The sequence below is a fragment of the Propithecus coquereli genome, unplaced genomic scaffold, assembly GCF_000956105.1.
Source record: "Propithecus coquereli isolate 6110/MARCELLA unplaced genomic scaffold, Pcoq_1.0 Scaffold178, whole genome shotgun sequence".
NCBI lineage: Eukaryota > Metazoa > Chordata > Mammalia > Primates > Indriidae > Propithecus > Propithecus coquereli.
Genome location: NW_012142523.1, coordinates 2,494,916 through 2,514,085, shown reverse-complemented (window position 1 = coordinate 2,514,085; position 19,170 = coordinate 2,494,916). Strand labels below are relative to the sequence as shown.

The 19,170-nt window shown below is 47.4% G+C and overlaps 1 protein-coding gene across 1 annotated transcript in view; it reads left to right on the top strand.

Annotated features, from left to right (window-relative positions):
* CSMD2 (CUB and Sushi multiple domains 2) overlaps positions 1–17,895 on the top strand; it is a 587,354-nt gene extending 569,459 nt beyond the window's left edge. Inside the window, exons 60-69 of the mRNA XM_012642214.1 lie at positions 207–380; positions 715–788; positions 3,462–3,573; positions 4,152–4,331; positions 9,843–9,905; positions 12,055–12,216; positions 13,732–13,844; positions 15,549–15,636; positions 17,143–17,281; positions 17,683–17,895. Coding sequence (XP_012497668.1) covers positions 207–380; positions 715–788; positions 3,462–3,573; positions 4,152–4,331; positions 9,843–9,905; positions 12,055–12,216; positions 13,732–13,844; positions 15,549–15,636; positions 17,143–17,281; positions 17,683–17,842 — 1,265 coding nt within the window. The 3' untranslated portion in view covers positions 17,843–17,895. The remainder of the gene's footprint in view (positions 1–206; positions 381–714; positions 789–3,461; positions 3,574–4,151; positions 4,332–9,842; positions 9,906–12,054; positions 12,217–13,731; positions 13,845–15,548; positions 15,637–17,142; positions 17,282–17,682) is intronic.
* The last annotated feature ends 1,275 nt before the right edge of the window (positions 17,896–19,170 follow it).

Genomic DNA, 19,170 nt, shown 5'->3' with positions numbered 1-19,170 from the left:
AGTGGTGCTCCTTGGAATGCAGGAGGGAGAGGGACCACAGAGCAGTGGCACTGAGGCAGGTGTAAGCGCTTACCTGGGGCTGCCAGTTCCCAGAGTTCAAGCAGAACCGGGAGGAAAACAATGCAGGGGACAAAGGTGGGGGTGTGGGAGAGGGAGATGGGTTCTAGAAAGCCACTTGACCTGCCTTTCTCCCTTTGTCTTCCCAGCTGTGTTCTGCGGAGACCCTGGTGTCCCAGCCCACGGGAGGAGAGAGGACCGAGGCTTCTCCTACAGGTCGTCTGTCTCCTACTCCTGCCATCCCCCGCTGGTGCTGGTGGGCTCTCCACGCAGGTTTTGCCAGTCAGATGGGACGTGGAGCGGCACTCAGCCCAGCTGCATAGGTGAGAGGGGACTGCGGCAGAGAGCGCCCCAGCTGGGGAGAACCTTCGTTTGGGCCTGAGATGATGACCATCCTTCCCTGTCTTCAGTGGTCTCACCTGCAAAAGGAAACAAGTCCTCCTCTGAGCTTCTCGGAGCAGGGTGCAAAACAGCCGGAGCTCACCTGCTCTGGGGAACCGAGTAGTGAGCCAGGGCTGTGATTTGGGTGGGGGTCTCAAAAGGCAAGGAGGCCAGGATGTGGCTCTGTTTCCTTTCCTGCCCCTGCTCCTCAGAGTGAGACGAGGCAGTGACAGCTGCAGTGACCCTGTCACCTGTGTCTTTGTTTCGACAATCCAGATCCGACGCTGACCATGTGTGCAGACCCTGGCGTGCCGCAGTTTGGGATTCAGAACAATTCTCAGGGCTACCAGGTAATGGGGTCAGCCAAGATGGTGCCTTCCTATTCCCTGTCCCTTCCTGTCACTGTCAGCGTAAGAGGACCTGGGGACCGTCCTCAGGACAGCCCTAGGGGAGGACAAGACCTTGGATCTGCCTCTTTGGGGTGGGGCAGGGCAGCTATGGAAATACAGAAATGAGGGAGACAGACAGACCTTCTGTCCTCAAGGTGCCCGCAGCCAACCTACAGACACTGGGCTCACACAGGGCAGCAGGGCAGCATGTGCCACACATGCCCGTCAGGGTGCAGGCCCCATGGGCTCGTTTCAGGATGATGAGCTTTGGGAGAAGGAGAGGATTTGGAAAGCCCAGAATGGGACACTGTGAACAGAGAAAAGAAAGCAGGACAGTACATGTGTGTTCAAGCAGGACAGTTAGCTGCAGCCCAAGACGTGCCCACAAAAATATCAGGAATGACAGGCTGAGATCTAGTCAAGCAAGGCAATTACTCACCCAGTCTGTACTCATCCAGCACGTATTTGCAGCCATACGCTGTTCTAGGAGTGGGAATTACAGTAGGAACAGCACAGCCTAGGCGCCTGCTCTCGTGGAGCTGCCTGGCCGGTGATGAGAAACAAATAAACCAACAAGTTAACCCCCGAGAGCACTGGACGCTACTCATTAAAGGGGTGCAAATAGGGTGGGTTACTATTTTAGGAAGAGTAATTAGGGAAGAGCCCTCCTAAAGGTGACATTTGAACTGTGGCCTCCGCAGTGAGAAGGGGTAGCCCTGTGCAGAGTGAGGTGACGTTCCTGGCCGAGCGAATGGCTGGGGCAAAGGAGCACTGAGGCAGGGGAGTGCTTACCAGGGCAGGGGCTAGAAAGCAGGCCAGGCCAGCCAGCGGGTCTGCAGCACCAGGAGAAGGAGATGAGGTCAGAGAGCTGCGCAAGGTTTGGAAACACCTTGGCCCTGGCCTGTAAAGGTAAACACGCACCCACTCTGTGACCCAGAGTTTCCACTCCTGGAAACGCATCCCAGGGACACTCTCGTACATGTTACCAAGAAACGAGAAAAACTGTGGTCTAGTCTCATGGTGGACTATTATACAGCGGTGAAAATGAATGAACTACATACAGCTCTTCAGAACATGCACGAATCTTAGGAACATACTATTGAATGACAAAGGTGGTATGACACTATTTTCAGAAGGATTAAAACCATCAAAAACTTACTAAATGGTTTAGAGATAGGTACACACATATGTGATAGAATTATTCTTAACAAGGCAAGGAAATTAAATACACAAAATTCAAGACAGCGGTTACCACCAACGGGAGCTGAGGAATGGAGCGGGGAAGGCGCACCCAGATCGTCACAGTCGTGCTCGTCATGTTCTCGCTCAGCCTCAGTGTCACTCTATTATTAATCACACTCATGTATGTTCCCCATATCCTTTGTATGCTTCAGATATCACATAATGATTTTCGCAAAGAGGGAGCCATGGTCATGCAGGGCCTTGAGGCCATGATAAATATTTTGGATTTTATTCTAAATGTCACTTGAAGGTGACTGATCTGATCCATCACTTGAAATATCGCTCAGGCTGCTGGGCAGAGGATGAATAACGGGGTTAAGAATAGAAGCACTTAGACAAGGAGCACACTGCCATCGTGACTTGGGTGGAGACAAGCGTGGCAGTGACGGCGCAGGCGGGGAGAACTGAAGAGCTCAGGGCACGTTCTGTAGGTGGAACCGAGGGGGCGCGTTGACAGGTCTCACTGAGGAGTGGAGGGATTCACAGATGACTTGAGGTGCCTGATTTGCACAGCTGCGGGGATAAAGGTGCCATTTGCTGAATCACATGATGAGATCCAAGACAGAAACAGGTCGGGCGTGGAGGAAGGGAGTGGAAATTAAGAGTTACAGGTTGCGTTTGCATTTGCTCCAGCAGGTGACAGGGACACATGAGTGTTCGAGCTGGGGAGTAGTATGATCCGAGTTGCAGGGTGGGAAACTGATCTGCCGCATCATGCCAGTGGACGGGAGGAGGAGGGATGGAGCTGGCGGCAGCAGGAGTGTCGGGGACGGTGAGGGTCTTGTGGGGAGTCAAGGCTGGGAACATAGCTGAGCAGAGGGAGGGACAGAGGGAGCTGGCGGTTCTGTCAACAGATATCTACAAAGCACAACGCCGGATTCTGTGGGGGCCATATCTGTAAGGAAGTCACCTGCTCTTAAGGAATTTACGGTTTCATAGAAGAAAGGGACACACACAAAGTGATAATTTTATTTTGTGCTGTTGTTCACATTTTATAAAATGCTGTCAAATCCACCATCACACTTGAGTGTCATGACATCCCAGCATAGCTGTGGCAGGGATGGTCATCCCTGCTTCACGCAGAGGAAGACTAAGGTTTGCAGAGTTCCATGCGGACTGTCATGAGTAAACACAGAAGCCAGAACTCAGATCCAGGAGTTTCTGATTCTGACCCAGGTGACAGAGTGTAACATTACAGCATGCCTCGGGGGATCGGACAAGGCCTTGTGGATAAATAAGAGTGGCCCAGGCAGAGAAGCAGAAGAGGGGTGTTGCAGGCAGCGGCAACAGCTGGGTCAGAGTTGGGTCTTGGGAGAGTGAGTGGTCAAGGGACAGGCATCTGATGCCCTGCTGGAGGGAAGGGGACAACAGGACCTTCTGTCCTTGCCACAGGTTGGAAGCACAGTGCTCTTCCGTTGTCAGAAAGGTTACCTGCTTCAGGGCTCCACCACCAGGACCTGCCTCCCCAACCTGACCTGGAGCGGAACCCCGCCCGACTGTGTCCGTGAGTGCAGACTTCACCACACCCCGAGAAAATTCCTCTTGCCCCAGCCAGGTGTCCAGGACATGCTTGAATGCCCTGAATGACAGGGAGCCCACAACTTCTCAATAGGGTGGGTTGCTATTTTAGGAAGAGTAATTAGGGAAGAGCCCTCCTATTGGGCTGATATTGGTCTCTTTGTAGTCTTTACCCCTTGGGGCCTCACAGAAGACATTTCCACACAAGAGCCAATCTCAAGGCAATCCATGTACCTTAGTAAAGAAAAAACTATCCAGTGGCAGCAAAAACTAACAACTATAAGGCCAGGCCCCAGGGTGGAGATATCAGGCTTTTGACCATGGTGACTCCTTCCTCAGAAGTGCTGCAGGCTTCGGCTCCTGCAGGGCTGACCAAGCCAATGTCCACCTGACCTCCACTTTGGCGATTCCTACAGACACAGGGCTTGGGGTTGGGGGGCATGACTGGGGAGGGGGAGGCTGGGCATGAAAGCGCCTCGGAGGGAAAGGAACAGGGGGAGGGTCGAAAGGCCCCCTAAAGCCCCTAATCTCCGCAGGTCCAACACTGTCTTTCCTCTCGCCCAGCCCACCACTGCAGGCAGCCGGAGACGCCAACCCACGCCCACGTCGGGGCCCTGGATCTGCCCTCCATGGGCTACACGCTCATCTACTCCTGCCAGGAGGGCTTCTCCCTCAAGGGGGGCTCCGAGCACCGCACCTGCAAGGCGGATGGCAGCTGGACAGGCAAGCCGCCCATCTGCCTGGGTGAGTGTGCCCGCGCGGTTACCTCCCCAGTGTGGGAAGCCGAAGGTGACGGCTGGCCTTGAGCTGAAAGAGGGCAAAAGAGAAGGAAGAAGCCGGATTTCCAGGAGCTGGGTCCTGCTTCTGATGTCCTAAGGTGTTGAGTCTCCAGGAGACCAAACCAGAGCAGTCTAAGAGGCACATACTGAACCAATCCCAAGTTGTACTTGCGCCTTCTGCCCGAACTGAAACGCTCTCACGGGATGGTGCTCAACCCTCGGGCAGAGAAAAGCTCTTCCTCCCACCACACTGGAATAATGCCTTACGCATGTTATAACCCTGATTAAACAGCAGCCACCCATGGGTCCCTTGCGGTTACCAAGATGTCCCAGGCCTCCCTCCCCCTCTTCTCCATTCAGTCATTCTCAGTTCTTCAACTGCGCATCATCACTGCGCCCTGCCTGTGCTGGGAACGGGGGATTCAGAGGTGACTGACACAACCCTGCCCTAAAGGAGCTCACGCTCTGCTGGAGCAGACAGACACGTCATCAGATACAGCAGTGCCCAAAGGAACATGCAGATGCCCCAAATGCTGTGGGAAGGAAAAGGAAGGGCACCAAAGGGGGCAGGGAAGAAGTCAGGGAGGGCTTCCTGGGGAAGGTGATGCCTGAGTCTAGTCTTAAGTGAAAGGAGCAAGGGTAAAGGATCAGTGTGGTGCTGGAATAGCATTGAACTCTGCTTTACAGGAGCCGATCTCACCCTCTGCCAGGCATTGTCCTGAGCACTTTGTGTGACTTGACTCTTTTCATCCTCACAAGCACCTACAAGGGAGGGGCTATTTGTATCCCCATTTAATATGTGGGGAAACTGGGGCACAGAGACGTTAATTAACCTGTCCAAGGCCACCAGCTGGTAAAGGGTAAGAGCTGCAGATCCAAACCCTGACAGTCTAACTTGAGGATCATGCTCTTAACTACTGTGCTGTCCTGCCCTGCAGGGAGAAGCCTTCAGAACCAGAACTTAATTACATTGTTTCGTTTTCATTGTATGAACTGTTGTAAATTTCTTTTTCTTATGGAAAATAATATTTATTTTCCACATATGATAGTGGTATAAGGGTTTTTAAGTACATTTATTTTTTTAAGTTTTTATTATGGCAAAATATACATAATATAAGATTGTAAGTGTATAATTGAGTGGCATTAGATATATTCATGTTACTGTGCAACCATCACCACCGTCCATTTCCGGAACTTTTTCATTATCCAGAACAGAAACTGTGTACTCATTAAACAATAACTTTCCATTCCCCCTTTTCCTTAGCCCACGGTAACCACTATTTTACTTCCTGTCTCCATAAATTTGCCTATTCTACACACCACATGTTAGTGGAATCATTCAGTATTTGTCCTTTTTTGTTTGGCTGATTTCAGTTAGCGTGCTGTTTTCAAGAATCGTCCATGTGATAGCACGTATCAGAATTTCATCCCTTTTTATGGTTGTATAGTGTTCTGTAGACGGCTATACCACTTTCCATTTATCCCTTCATCCATTGATGGACGTTTAGTTTGTTTCCACTTTTTGGCTATTATGAATAATGCTGCTGTGGACATACATGTGCACATTTTGTATGGATATGTTTTTGATTCTCTTGGCTACATATCTAGGGGTAGGAATTCTATGTGTAACATTTTGAGGACCTGTCCAACTGTTTTCCAAAGTGCCTGCACCATTTTCCATTCCCACCAACAAGGCACCAGAGTTCCGACTTCTCTACGTCCTTGTCAACACTTGTTATTGTCCATTATTTTTTAGTAGATTCATCCTAAGTAGTGTAAAGTGGTATCTTATTGTGGTTTTTTTTGTTTGAGTTTTTTCACCCAATTAATTTTTAATTGACACATAAACAAATATGGTATACAACATGATGTTCTGATACACATATACATTGTGGAATGGCTAAGTCAAGCAAATTAGCATATCCATTAGCTCACATACTTACCATTTTGGGGGGTGAGAATACAAAATCTACTTAACAATTTTCAAGTATACAATAAATATGTTGTTATTAACTATAGTCACCATTTTGTACAATAGATCTCCTCCCGTCTAAGTGAAATTGTGCATCCTTTGACCAACATCTCCCCATTTCCTTCCTCCCACCTGCCCTAGCCCTTGGTAACCACCATTCTATTCTCCGCTTCTATGAATGAGTTCAATTTTTTTAGATTCCACATATAAATGAGATTATGCAATATTTGTTTTTCTGTGCCTGGCTTATTTCACTTACCATGATATCCTCCAGGTTCATCCATGTTATTGCAAATGGCAGAATGTGTTTTCTTTTTAAGGCTGTGTAGTTTTCCATTGTGTGTGTGTGTGTGTGTGTGTGTGTGTGTCTGTGTATGATATGATATATATATATATCTCATTTTCTTTTTCCATTGATTCATTGATGGACATTTAGGCTTTTTGTCTATCTTTGCTATTGTAAATAATGCTGCAACAAACATAAGAGTGCACATATTTCTTTGACTTACTGATTTCATTTTCTTTGGATATATACCCAGTAGTGGGATTGCTGGATCGTATGGTAGTTCAATTTTTAATTTTTTGAGAAACCTTCATATTGTTTTCCATAGTGGCTTTACTAATTTACATTCTCACCAACAGTATACATAACTTCCCTTTTTTCCATATCCTCACCAACACTTGTCGTTTTTAACCTTATTGACAATAGCTATTCTAACAGGTATGAGATGATATCTCATTGTGGTTTTAATTTGCATTTCTCTGATGCTTAGTAATGCTGAACTTTTTTTATATATTTGTTGGCTATTTGTATAGCTTCTTTTGAGAAATATCTATTCAGGTCCTTTGCTCATTTTTTAATCAGATTCTTTATTTTCTTGCTATTGAGTTGTTTAAGTTCTTTATATAGTTTGGATATTAACCTCTTATCAGATGTTTGGTTAGCAAATATTTTATCCCATTCCATAGACTGTCTCTTCTTCACTCTATTGATTGTTTCCTTTGCTGTGCAGAAGCTTTTTAGTTTGATGTAATAACATTTGTCTATTTTTGCTTTTGTTGCCTGTGTCATTGTAGTTTTGATTTATATTCCCTAATGGCTAATGATGCTGAGCATCTTTTTATGTGTGTATATTTTCTTTGGAGAAATGTCTATATAAATCCTTTGTCCATTTTTTTTACTTGAGTTGTCTGTTTATGGTTCTTTATATATTTAGAATACAAGTCCCTGATAAGACACGTGATTTGCAAATTTTTCCCATTTTGTGGGTTGTCATTTCACTTTTATGTTGGTATCCTTAGAAGCACCAAACTTTTCAATTTTTATGACATCCAATTTATCTATTTTTCCTTTGGTTTCTTATGCTTTTGCTGTCATATCTAAGAAACTTTGCCTGACCCAAGGTCATGAATATTTTTGCCTATGTTTTACACTAAGAGTTTTATAGTTTTATCTCTTACATTTATACCTTTGATCCACTTTAAGTTAATTTTTATGGTGTCAGGTTGGAGTACAAATTCATTCTTCTGTGTGTGGATATCCAGTTGTTCCAGAACCATTTGTTGGAAAGACTGTTCTTTCCCCCACTGAATTGTCTTGACATCCCTGTCAAAAGGCATTTGACCATAAATGTATGAGTTTATAGCTGGATTCTCTATTCTATTCCACTGATCTCTATGACTATCGTGTGCTGTCACCACCCAGCCCTGATTACTTTAGTTTTGTAGTAAGTTTTGAAATTGGGAATTGCCAATCCTCCAACTTTGTCCTTATTTTTCAAGATTGTTCTTCTTTTGCCTTGTATTTCTATATGGATTTTAAGGTTGGCTTGTCAATTTCTGGAAAATAGCTGGGATTTTGACAGGGCTTGTGCTGAATCTATAAATCAATTTGGGGAGTGTTGCCATCTGAACAATATTAAGGTTTCTAATCGATGAACATGCAATGTCTTTTTGTTTATTTAAATCTTTAATTTCTTTCAGTTGTGTTTTATAATTTTCAGTGTACAAGTCTTGCCTTGTTTGGTTCCATTTATTCTTAAGTAATTTATTCTTTTTCATGTTATTTATAGGTACTCATATTTAAAAATATAAAATGTTTTAGATGCAGTAGATGCAGTTGAATCCCAACTCAACCCCTTAATGTATGATCTTGAGCAAGCCCCTTCACCTTTCTGCCTCTCAGCAAGTTTCTCTTCTATAAAATGGGGACAATAATCTCTACTTCACAGTTTCAACAGCAGGAGTAAATGAGATAACATGAATAAGTGCCTAGCACAGTGTCTTGCACGTAAAATTCTTTCTCCCTCTTTGCTCCCTTCATCTTACAAATGCTGAGACGATAAAGCATTCTGTTCAGAAGTATACTCTCACTGAGTCTTTATGGAAAATTTCTCCATGGCTTTCCGTATACTCAGAGCTGACCTCCAAAGATGGAAGGGTTTGGCTAAAGACCTGTGTCTCCCCTGTAAGGGAAACAGTGGGGAGTGTGCCCTTACTTGGTGACAAGGCAGGTTTTCTGTTGTTTCTCTGCAAAAGAAGAAAAGATGTTAATATTGACTGACCATGACTTTCATATTCATAACCTCATTTATTCATCATAGACCTGTGAATGTTTTAGTATTTTTCCATGTTTCAATGAATAGATGAAGACTCTAAGTAGTCAAGTGACTAGTCAAGGTCACACAATCATTAAGTGGCTCAGCAGGGACCTGAAGTCTAAGCTCTCTGCCTCAGGCCCAAGGCTTTTGCCTTTGCCTTTGCCCGTGAAGCCTTCTCAGTCTTAACACCATCCCTCCAAGGGAGGAAAGCACTCCGCCAACACACCCACCAGGGCTCAAGGGGCTCACCTTTGCTGGGTAGAAGTTCCTCCTTCACGCACAGTATCTGGAAGGAAAGCAGAGTCAACGACAGGGCTTTTAACCCAAAGTTTTTGATAAGGCGTTCAGGGAGTCTGTGAATGAGGATGGGAAAATATACATCTTTGCTTTCCTTTCCCTCTTACTGAAATTTCACATTTCCTTTAATTTCGAATGTAGACAACAACCCATAGTATTGTTGGCAATACCTGTAAATTTGTCACCAGTAGAAACTGCAGACATTTGTGTATTATTTTACAATTGTTACCAATATCATGAAATATTGTTAATGTTCCTGACTACTTTAAGATTATAGTTGTTACTAGACTTGCTGCTAAATCCTGCTATTTAATGCAGTAGTATGGCATCATATATACAACCATATCCTAATGTCTTATTGAACATTTTAATAACTGTAACCAATAAAACTGATTTCCTTTGTGATTCTTTGTATTTTATTATTCTGAGAGAGGTCTACAGTGTCACCAGACCATCAAAGCAGTCCACCTCCTGGTCTAAGAAAATAAGTCCACACCAAGATCTCAAAGAACCCCTTGACCTAATGTCAGATGGGTGACCCTTATTTTTCCAGTAGAGTGTGAACCTGAGTCTGAACCTGTTTCCTTCCATTCTCTTTCCCCAGCAGAGGTCCGGCCCAGTGGGAGACCCGTCAACACCGCCCGGGAGCCGCCACTCACACAAGCCTCAAGTATGTATGGTTCAAATCTTTGGCTTAAAAGGCTGGTGTTACTTTTCTCACCCAGCTAGTCAGAATCACGCACATGAATTGCTGAGTGCCCAGTGGGAGGGCATGAAAACTATCCACAGACCCTGGCAGATTTCCCCACGCACCTCCCCAGCCCAGGCAGGCTTTGGGAAGAAGTGAGCCTGAAGGAAGCAGAAACCTCATCCAGAAGAGAGAGCTAGGGCCTTCCAGAAATATGTCCAAAGCTTCCAGCTCTAGAACCATTCATTACTCTAGCCTCTCCTGGCACAGGCTGGCCAGGGTATAGTCACACAGACACATAGACCCAGTCCTGCCCAAGGGGCATCCTGGAAATGGTTACATTTTTAAGACAAGTATTATGTCTTTGAAAGTGTCACATCCAGAACTGAACACAGAACTACAGGTGCGGCCTGACCGAGGCAAAATCTTACAGACTACCACGTCCATTTTTGAACCTTCTACTTTTATTTTCTGCATCAGCATGTGTATGTTACAGGAAACAAGACTAGATCTGGCGCCGTAAACTCAATTCAAGTGCCATTTTGGTCACTGACCAGCTGTGGGCACATGAGCTTCACCTTTAAGCTTCAGTTTACCTTCTGGTAAAATAGGGATCATAGACCAGGCACAGTGGCTCATGCTTGTAATCCCAGCACTTTGGGAGGCCAAAGCGAGAGGCTCACTTGCGGCTAGGAGGTCAAGACCAGCTTAGGTAACATAACAAGACCCCATCTCTACAAAAAATTTAAAAGTTAGCCAGGCATGGTGGGGCGTGCCTGTAGTCCCAGCTACTTGGAAGGCTGAGGTGGGAAGCTCAGGATCGCTTGAGCCCAGGAGTTCAAGGCTGCAGTGAGCTATGATATCACCACTGTACTTCAGCCTAGATGACAGAGTAAGACCCCATCTAAAAAAAAATAGGGATTATAATACTTGCCATAGAGAATTACGAGGGTAAATGACAAATTTAGTAGCTATCACTTATTAGGTGCTTTTGTAACCAAACATTATGTAGCATACAATTTACATTAGATCATTTAACCCTAATGAGTTCAGTGGATGGCTCCCACCCACAGGCATTACAAGTGTATCCTGTACAGGTGAGAAACTTAAGGCTCTTGCACGTGATCAAACAGCTGATAGGTGACAGAGCTAAGACTATAATCCAGCTCTTCTGACTTCATTAGCCCGTGTTCGTGCCCACCACGCTATACTGACATGGCAGTTTCCTCTCTCTTCTCACTTCTTTCTGGTCTCCATCTTTTAAACCTCTTCACTCCTTTTTTTCTCTTTTCTTCTTCTCTCACTTCCTTCTAGTTCCCTCTCTTTGCTTTCTTTCTTTGTATTTTATTTGTAATTAAAAAATAATAAATGTATGTATTTATGGGATACAATGTGATGTTGTAATATATTGTGGAATGATTAAATCAAGCTAATTAACATACCCATCATCTCATCTAGTTATCATTTTTTATGGCAAGAATATTTGAAATCTATTCTTTCAGCAATTTTAAAATATACATTAACTGCAATCACCATGCTGTGCAATAGCTCACTAAAGCTTATTCCTTCTAACTAAAATTTTGTACCCTTTAACAATCTTCACACCCTCCATCCCAGCCTCTGTAACCACCATTCTGCTCCCTGCTTCTATGAGTTCAACTTGTTCAGATTCCACAGATAAGTGAAATCGTGCAGTATTAGTGTTTCTGTGCCTGGCTTATTTCACTTAGCATAATGTCCTCCAGGTTTATCCATCTTGTTGCAAATGACAGAATTTCCTTCTTTTTAAAAGCTGTGTAGTATTCCCTTGTGTGTATATATTTATATCGCATTTTCTTTATCCATTGATGCATTGACGGACACTTAGGTTGTTTCCCTATCTTGACTGTTGTGAATAGCGCTGCAGTGAGCATGGCAGTGCAGACATCTCTTCGACATACTGATTTCAGTCACCTGCACCCATCCTGTCTGAGACACAAGGGGATTGCAAGGGGCCAGAGCATTCTACCACCTTCCCCACGTTAGGCTTTGGGGAAAGGAAACGATTTCAAGGAGTGAACTGGGATCAGGTGGCCCCGAATCTATCAGCACACACAAAGTCCCTCTCATGTCTGTTTCTCAATTCCTCTAGTTCCTGGGGATGTTTTTGCCAAGAATTCACTGTGGAAAGGGGCCTATGAGTACCAGGGGAAGAAGCAGCCGGCCATGCTCAGAGTGACTGGTTTCCAGGTTGCCAACAGCAAGGTCAACGCCACCATGATTGACCACAGTGGTGTGGAGCTGCACCTGGCTGGTAAGGAGCAGGCCACCTCCGTGACAGTAGCGTAGGTGGCAAAGGAGGATGGGCACACCCCTTTGCAAGGATGAGCAATGTCATTGCATGGGACTGTCATGCAAGGCTCAGACTTTCTTAGTGGTGAAATCCCTGGTGGTCAGGGAAACGGGAGGTGTCTATTCATATTTATTTGCCTTATAAAGCACCACTGTTGAAAGGGAAGTGGTTAGATGGCAAGCCTTAATAGCTTGAATATGTAAAGAACTCTTATAAACAAAGAGAAAAGAGACTGATATCCCTAAAACTGAGCCAAAAATAGGGGTAGAAAGTTCTCAGAAGCCAAAGTACAATCAGTCAACAAACAAAATAAAAATCTTTTTCAGCAGTAATCAAAAGGAAAATAAAAGTAAACACAAAATGTCAGTTTCTACTTATCCTATCAACTCAGAGTTTTTTAAGTGATAAATTTTAGTGTTGGTCAGATTCATCAGTGATCAATGGCTAAAATAGTACAATTCTAGAAAATAATTTGGCAATTTATGTCAAGATCCTTGAAAATGATTGGACCCATTAATTACATTTCTAACATTTTTATCATAAGAAATTGATATGAAGGGAGTCAAATATTTATGATAAAGGATGTTCCTATTACAGGGACACTTTTATTACATAAAAATTAGAACTAGAAAATGTCCCAAAAATAAAGAAATGGGTATCTTAATTATATAATAATATATCTGCTGGATAAAATATTATGCCAACTTTTGGGAAATGTACTCATTATAATGTATTTTTCAAAAGACTCCCTTTTTTAGAAAAAAATTATATTCATAAAGAAAACTGGCAGTATTTATACCATCATGTTAACAGTGGTTATTTGTTAGTAGTGCAGTCAGGAAAGATTTTATTTTTCTTCATGAATCTCTGCATTTTCCAAAATGTACCCAATTTTCAATCTTTCTATAATCAGAAAAACTATCTTAGAAAATGAATGTTGATTGAATAGATGGGTAGAAAAATGGATTCATGAGAGAATGAATGAACATATGGATACACAACCCACATATAATCCTATCCACTCGTTCATACGTGCACACAGCTCTACAGCTGCACAATCACATTCGCTCAGCTGCTCTCATACATAGTCGTAAACACACGCACATCCTCCCGTGTGCACGCATGCCTTCAGGCATCCCTGTACCCGCTGAATTACAAGCATACCAGTGCATTAACAGACAGATTACAATACGCAAAATTATATTCTCACACGTGCATGTGTAAACAGGATCACAATCTCAACCCGGTAATCCAGTTATTCACACACTTATGCACGTTCTTGTGTATACTCACGTTCGGCCTGTACAAACTCTCATGCACCACTAGACTTACCTACTTAAAAGTATGCAGGGAATGTTTATGTTAACATCTACACCTGAAATTCCACTCAGAAACTTGCACCCACATACCCACAAATTCAGGTTTTGAAATGTTCCCAGATCTTTCAAGTGTGCCCCCTGTACTCCCTTTCCCCAGGAATTTACAAGAAAGAAGATTTCCATCTCCTGCTCCAGGTTTACCAGATTACAGGGCCTGCGGAGATCTTTGTGAACAAGTTCAAAGATGACCACTGGGCCTTAGATGGGCATGTAAGTTCGACAAATTGTCCTCCTTGTACCCTGCCCCATCCCCGATCCCCAGGTCACTGCCGGGAAGAAGGGTGTGGAAACTCCCAGGATCAACATGGAAACTTGGGAGGAGGTTTCCTGTGGGGCCAGGACTGAGGGCAGCATGGAGTCCTCGTTGCTCATGAAGCGGGCAAAGGAAAAGATACACAGGGCAGAGGACTCAGAGTCCAGAGGGTCCCCACATCTCAGAGAGATGGAGTAAGTTCTGCTGTTGGAGCAGGAAGCAAGGGCTTGGAGGTCAGGGCAGAAGAGGGAATTCAAGCACGTCGAAGGTGATGGTGTGGTGGGTGGGAGCTGGCAGAAGGTGGTGAGTCCCACGTGACTACCTTGGACAGCCACTCACACTTGAGGATGTGGATTGTGGGTGATTTCGCACAGCTTGAGAGACCAGGACATGGGGAGAGGGATAGGACTTTCATGTGTTTCCTGCGGGAAAGACTTATTCCCTTAGAGGGCATTCTTGAGCTGGAAGCCGGGACCCCCAGTGGATTGGATTGTTGGTGCTGGAAGTGGAAGGCAAGAGAGGAGTGAGAGGTCATAGTGGGCCAGAGCAGCAGAGAGGTGGGGAGACACGGTGCATTCTCATGGACAGGACTGGTTGGCAGGGGGCTGTGGCTCCAGTGACTTTGCTTTATAAACATGTAAGGAGAACCAAGAGGCTTCTCCAGGGACTGGCACATACGGGTAATTCATTGGTATTCCCAGGGGTATTTTATGATTCCCCCTTGGATATCCAAGGACAGGCCGCTTTCAACAGGGTTGGTCCCGAAGCTGCGCAGGAACAAGAGAATCCAGCGTGCTGGGAAGGTCAGAGTGGGGACGTGGAGTGCAGGCCCAGGGCAAAACGAGGATGGGGCTCTGGTGGGCCAGAAGCAGCTGCAGTGACGACCTAGGGCAGCCACCAACCGTCGGGGCCTTTCTACAGCCAGCCAGGGTGTGGGGTGTGTTTGGGGGTACAGGTGGGGCGGTCAGCCTAGAGCACACGAGACAGGCTGCCCTGGCAAAGGAGTGAGAGTTGGAAGTAGGCGGTGGCACGAGCAGCCCCACAGAGTGCCCTTGGCAGCTGAGGCCCAGTGTACAGGTGAGCATTGCGGGGCACGGTGCCGGGGGAGCAGTCCCCAACTGCCTCCAAAAACTTCACAGCCATTGGAACTGTGATGACCTCTCTGAAGGGCATTTAATCTGCCAGGGACATTTTAATCATGGTTCAGTCTGTTCCATGGTGCCCCAAAAGTCAATTTTTCATCCTAGAGATAGTAGCCAACACACATCTAAGGCCTGTTAATTAAGGGTTCTTGGTGCTTTGTCTATACTAACATTATCCATATTATTATCCTCACAGCAGCTGCTGTCATTATTCCCGTTTTCCAAATGAGAACTGCAGCACAGACAGATTAAGTGATGTGACCAGTAGAAAAAAATCTCCCCCCACCTCATACAAGTAGCTGGTGCCCCCGCCCCACCCCGGCTAGTCAGTCGCGCCCCCCTTGCCTAGGTGTGGGCAAACGTCTGTGTGTCGGAGCAGCGGGTTGGTGGGTGACACCAGCTCGTCTGGCAGCATGTGCCAATGAGCGTGTCTTTGGCCTGGCCTGACCTGGCCAGCAGGAGTTCTAGATCCTTCTAGCATGCCTCCCATCTTGTTCTTTCTGCTCCACACCATCACAGGTCTCCGCAGAGTCCTCCGGAGGCACCTTCATCTACCAAGGCTCCGTCAAGGGCCAAGGCTTTGGGCAGTTCGGCTTTCAAAGACTTGGTAACTAGCGTCTGCCCCCGGGGAGTGTGAGCTCGTGGGGAGGGAGAGAAACCGCGGGTGCTGGGGCAGGGAGGGCCTGGGGACTCCGCGGCCTAGACGGTGCTCAGCCTCTTGTGGATCATGGACGCCTCTGAGATTCTGACCAGAGCTATGGAAACTCTCTCCCAGAACAAACACACCTGCATATCACTCTCAACCTCTGCCAAGCTGTGTCACACTCAGCCCTTGAGGTGAGAGCCCCCAGCTCAAGGGACACTGGGTCTTAGATACAGCCCCCAGCAACACTCTTGGGCCAGCCCTCAGGCATCACCTCTGCCTCAAGGAACAAAGACATCCTGAAGCATTCAACTTGGGTTCCTCGGGGGCACCTTTACCTGTGATGCCCTCTCCTCCTTAGCACAGTCCTAGGAGGTTGGTATTGTCGTCCCCATTTTCCAGAAGAGAAAACTGAGCGTCAAGGAGGCTTCCCTCATTTGTCCTAACGCTTCATGTCATCCATGTCAAATGCCCACGCTTCAGAGCTTTGACCCAGACCCTCTAGTGCCCAGCCTTGGACTTGGGTCGGGGAGGAGTCCTGGTTTCTCGGAAGCAGTGGAGGGGGAGACAGGAGGCGTCATGGGTGCGTGAGAGCCACTGTATACCCAGGCGCTGACACCTCCCATCCCCAGGCCCTGCCTGCCCAGGCAGTCCATTGCATTTCCACCAGCTCTGAGCTCCAGAAGGCACCTCTCCGCACGAAGCAGCAGCCTGCCTCCCTGCCTGCCCACCCCACGCTGCTCCTCCCCGGAGTCGCCTTAGCGCTGCCCTGTGCGCTGCATGGACTGAGACCCCTGTCTTCCACACAGCGCCCTTCACGCCTTGCAGACAGCTCCTGGCCCCCCATCCCAGCACACTGGGGAGGCCTCAGAAAATGGGAGCTCTTGTTCTGGCTTCCTGTCCCCTCTCAGAGCCCCAGCCCCCTCAGTTAGAGGGGTACTAACAGGGGCCACAGGGTCTCATCGTGTTCTCCTGAGCCCCCCCCAGTGCTGAGTGGGGAGACCCTCCAGAAGGAGAAGCTTCTGGTGCCCTCCCACAGCCAGAGCTGCTCTGCCTTCATCTGTCTTGCATTTTGGCTTCCTTGTAAGGTTTCGTCTGAAAAAGGTTCCTATAGCCAAAGAGGTTTAGAAACTTCTAAAGGGCTGCATGTACCTTTTTAAGATCTTATTCTATGAGACGGTTTCAGGTTCCTCTGCCGATCATCACCCCCAGGACTGAATACAATCCTCTGGATGTGATCTGAACACAAGGCAGAAGCATGAGGGACTCTGGGGGCTGTGTGCGTGAGGAGGCAGGTGGCGGCTGTGAGCGTGCAGGCTCCCCCACCCCCACCCCGCGGAGCTGGAGAAAGGAATATCCCAAGCTCAGTCCCACATCCCCAGAGTGTGCGGTGGCATTGGGTGGCCGACACGGGCCAACACCTCAGGTTGTGTCGCTGTGACGTGAGTTTTGTGCTTTGGGACTTTGCAGACCTCAGGCTGTTGGAGTCAGACCCCGAGTCCATCGGCCGCCACTTTGCTTCCAACAGCAGCTCCGTGGCAGCCGCCATCCTGGTGCCTTTCATCGCCCTCATCATCGCGGGCTTCGTGCTCTATCTCTACAAGCACAGGTGCGGGGAGGAGGGGTGTGGGCTTGGTGCTCTGTCTCTACAAGCACAGGTGCAGGGGAGGAGGGTGCGGGCTTCGTGCTCTATCTCTACAAGCACAGGTGGGGGGAAGGAGGGGCGTGGGCTTCGTGCTCTACCTCTACAAGTACAGGTGCGGGGAGGAGGGTGCGGGCTTGGTGCTCTGTCTCTACAAGCACAGGTGCGGGGAGGAGGGTGCGGGCTTCATGCTCTATCTCTACAAGCACAGGTGCAGCAAAGGAGGGTGGGCAGCAAGGTGGGCACCAGGTGGAGCCTTCTTGGCTCAGGAGACCTACAACCTTCTGGAAGGAAGAAAGGCCTCCCTCTCTCCCTACCTCTGCCTCTCTAGATCCCTGAGCCTCTCTGTGTCACTCTCTTATTCCCAGGAGAAGACCCAAAGTTCCGTTCAATGGCTATGCCGGCCACGAGAACACCAATGTTCGGGCCACATTTGAGAACCCAATGTATGACCGCAACATCCAGCCCACAGACATCATGGCCAGCGAGGCGGAGTTCACAGTCAGCACAGTGTGTACCGCGGTATAGCCACCAGGCCCGGCCGCCTCCACCGCCACCGAGAGCCCCGCCTCCAGCAGCTGGTGAGATGGAGATGTGGGAGGCAGATGGGACACAGGGGACACAGGCAGGGACCCATGCATGCACAGGAGTCCACACCATGGAGTGGCACACACCAGCACAGGCACGCCCAGCTGGTGGAGAGCTGTGCACTGAGCACAGCTGTGCCGGGCGCCGAGCTCGGCCCTCTGCAATCTCACCTGCTGGATCCCTGCGCTGCGTGAGAAAACGCAGGTGCAAGAAGTGAATTTACTTGACCAAGATCACACAGCTAATAAGGACTATGGTCAGAATCCAACTCCAGGCTGGCGGGCTCCAGAGACTGTGCTCTTAAATCCCGGGGCTTGGCAAAATGTCCAAGTGGAGTGTATTAGCCAGGGCCCTCCAGAGAAATATAACCAATGGAAGATACTACATATATAGATGTAGCTATATATATATATCTCCTCTGGGTCAAGGCCAAGCTCTGGAGATACATAGACATACACAAAGATGCATATATATGTGTTTATATGTGTGTATGTGTATACATAGGTATATTGTGTATATATACACACTATACACACAATATGTACATCTCTCTATAGATGTGTATACATCTATAGCTATACAGCTATAGAGAGGTATATATGTATATATATATGTCATACATGTAGAGATAGAGATATAAATGGATATATTTATATAGAGAGAGTTATTAATATTTTAAGGAATTGGCTGGCAAGGTGACATCTACAGGGCAGGCCGGCAGGCTGGAAATGGCGGCAGGGTTGATGTCATCCTGAGTCCGAAGGCAGGTGGAGGCAGAATTCCCTCCTCTCTGGGGCACCTCTGTCTTTTCGGGTCTTCAGCTGACCGGCTGGGCCACCCACGTTGTGGGGGGCATCTGCTCTACTCATAGTCTACTGGTTCAGTGCTAATCACACCTAAAAGGTACCTCACGGCAACGTCTAGACTGCTGTTGGCCAGACAGCTGGGCCCCGTAGCCCAGGCAGGTCGTCAGATAAAAGTAACCATCACAGAGAGCACACTGGGTGGGCTGACACGGTCCCTGCCGTGGGGCCAGCGGGGAGGACCCCGTTATATGGACAGAGGGGCAGACACACAGGCAAGTGTGTGCTGTCACACACACATGTGCACACACACACACAGACACACACACACACACATGCATCTGACAGGCCCCCCGGGAAGGAACGGACAAATCCAAATGCATTACCTCTTCCTTGCGTGTCCTCCCGGATGGTACCCTCACCTCTGGGACCCGGGGACCCTTGGGCGTTGCCCCTCAGGATGTC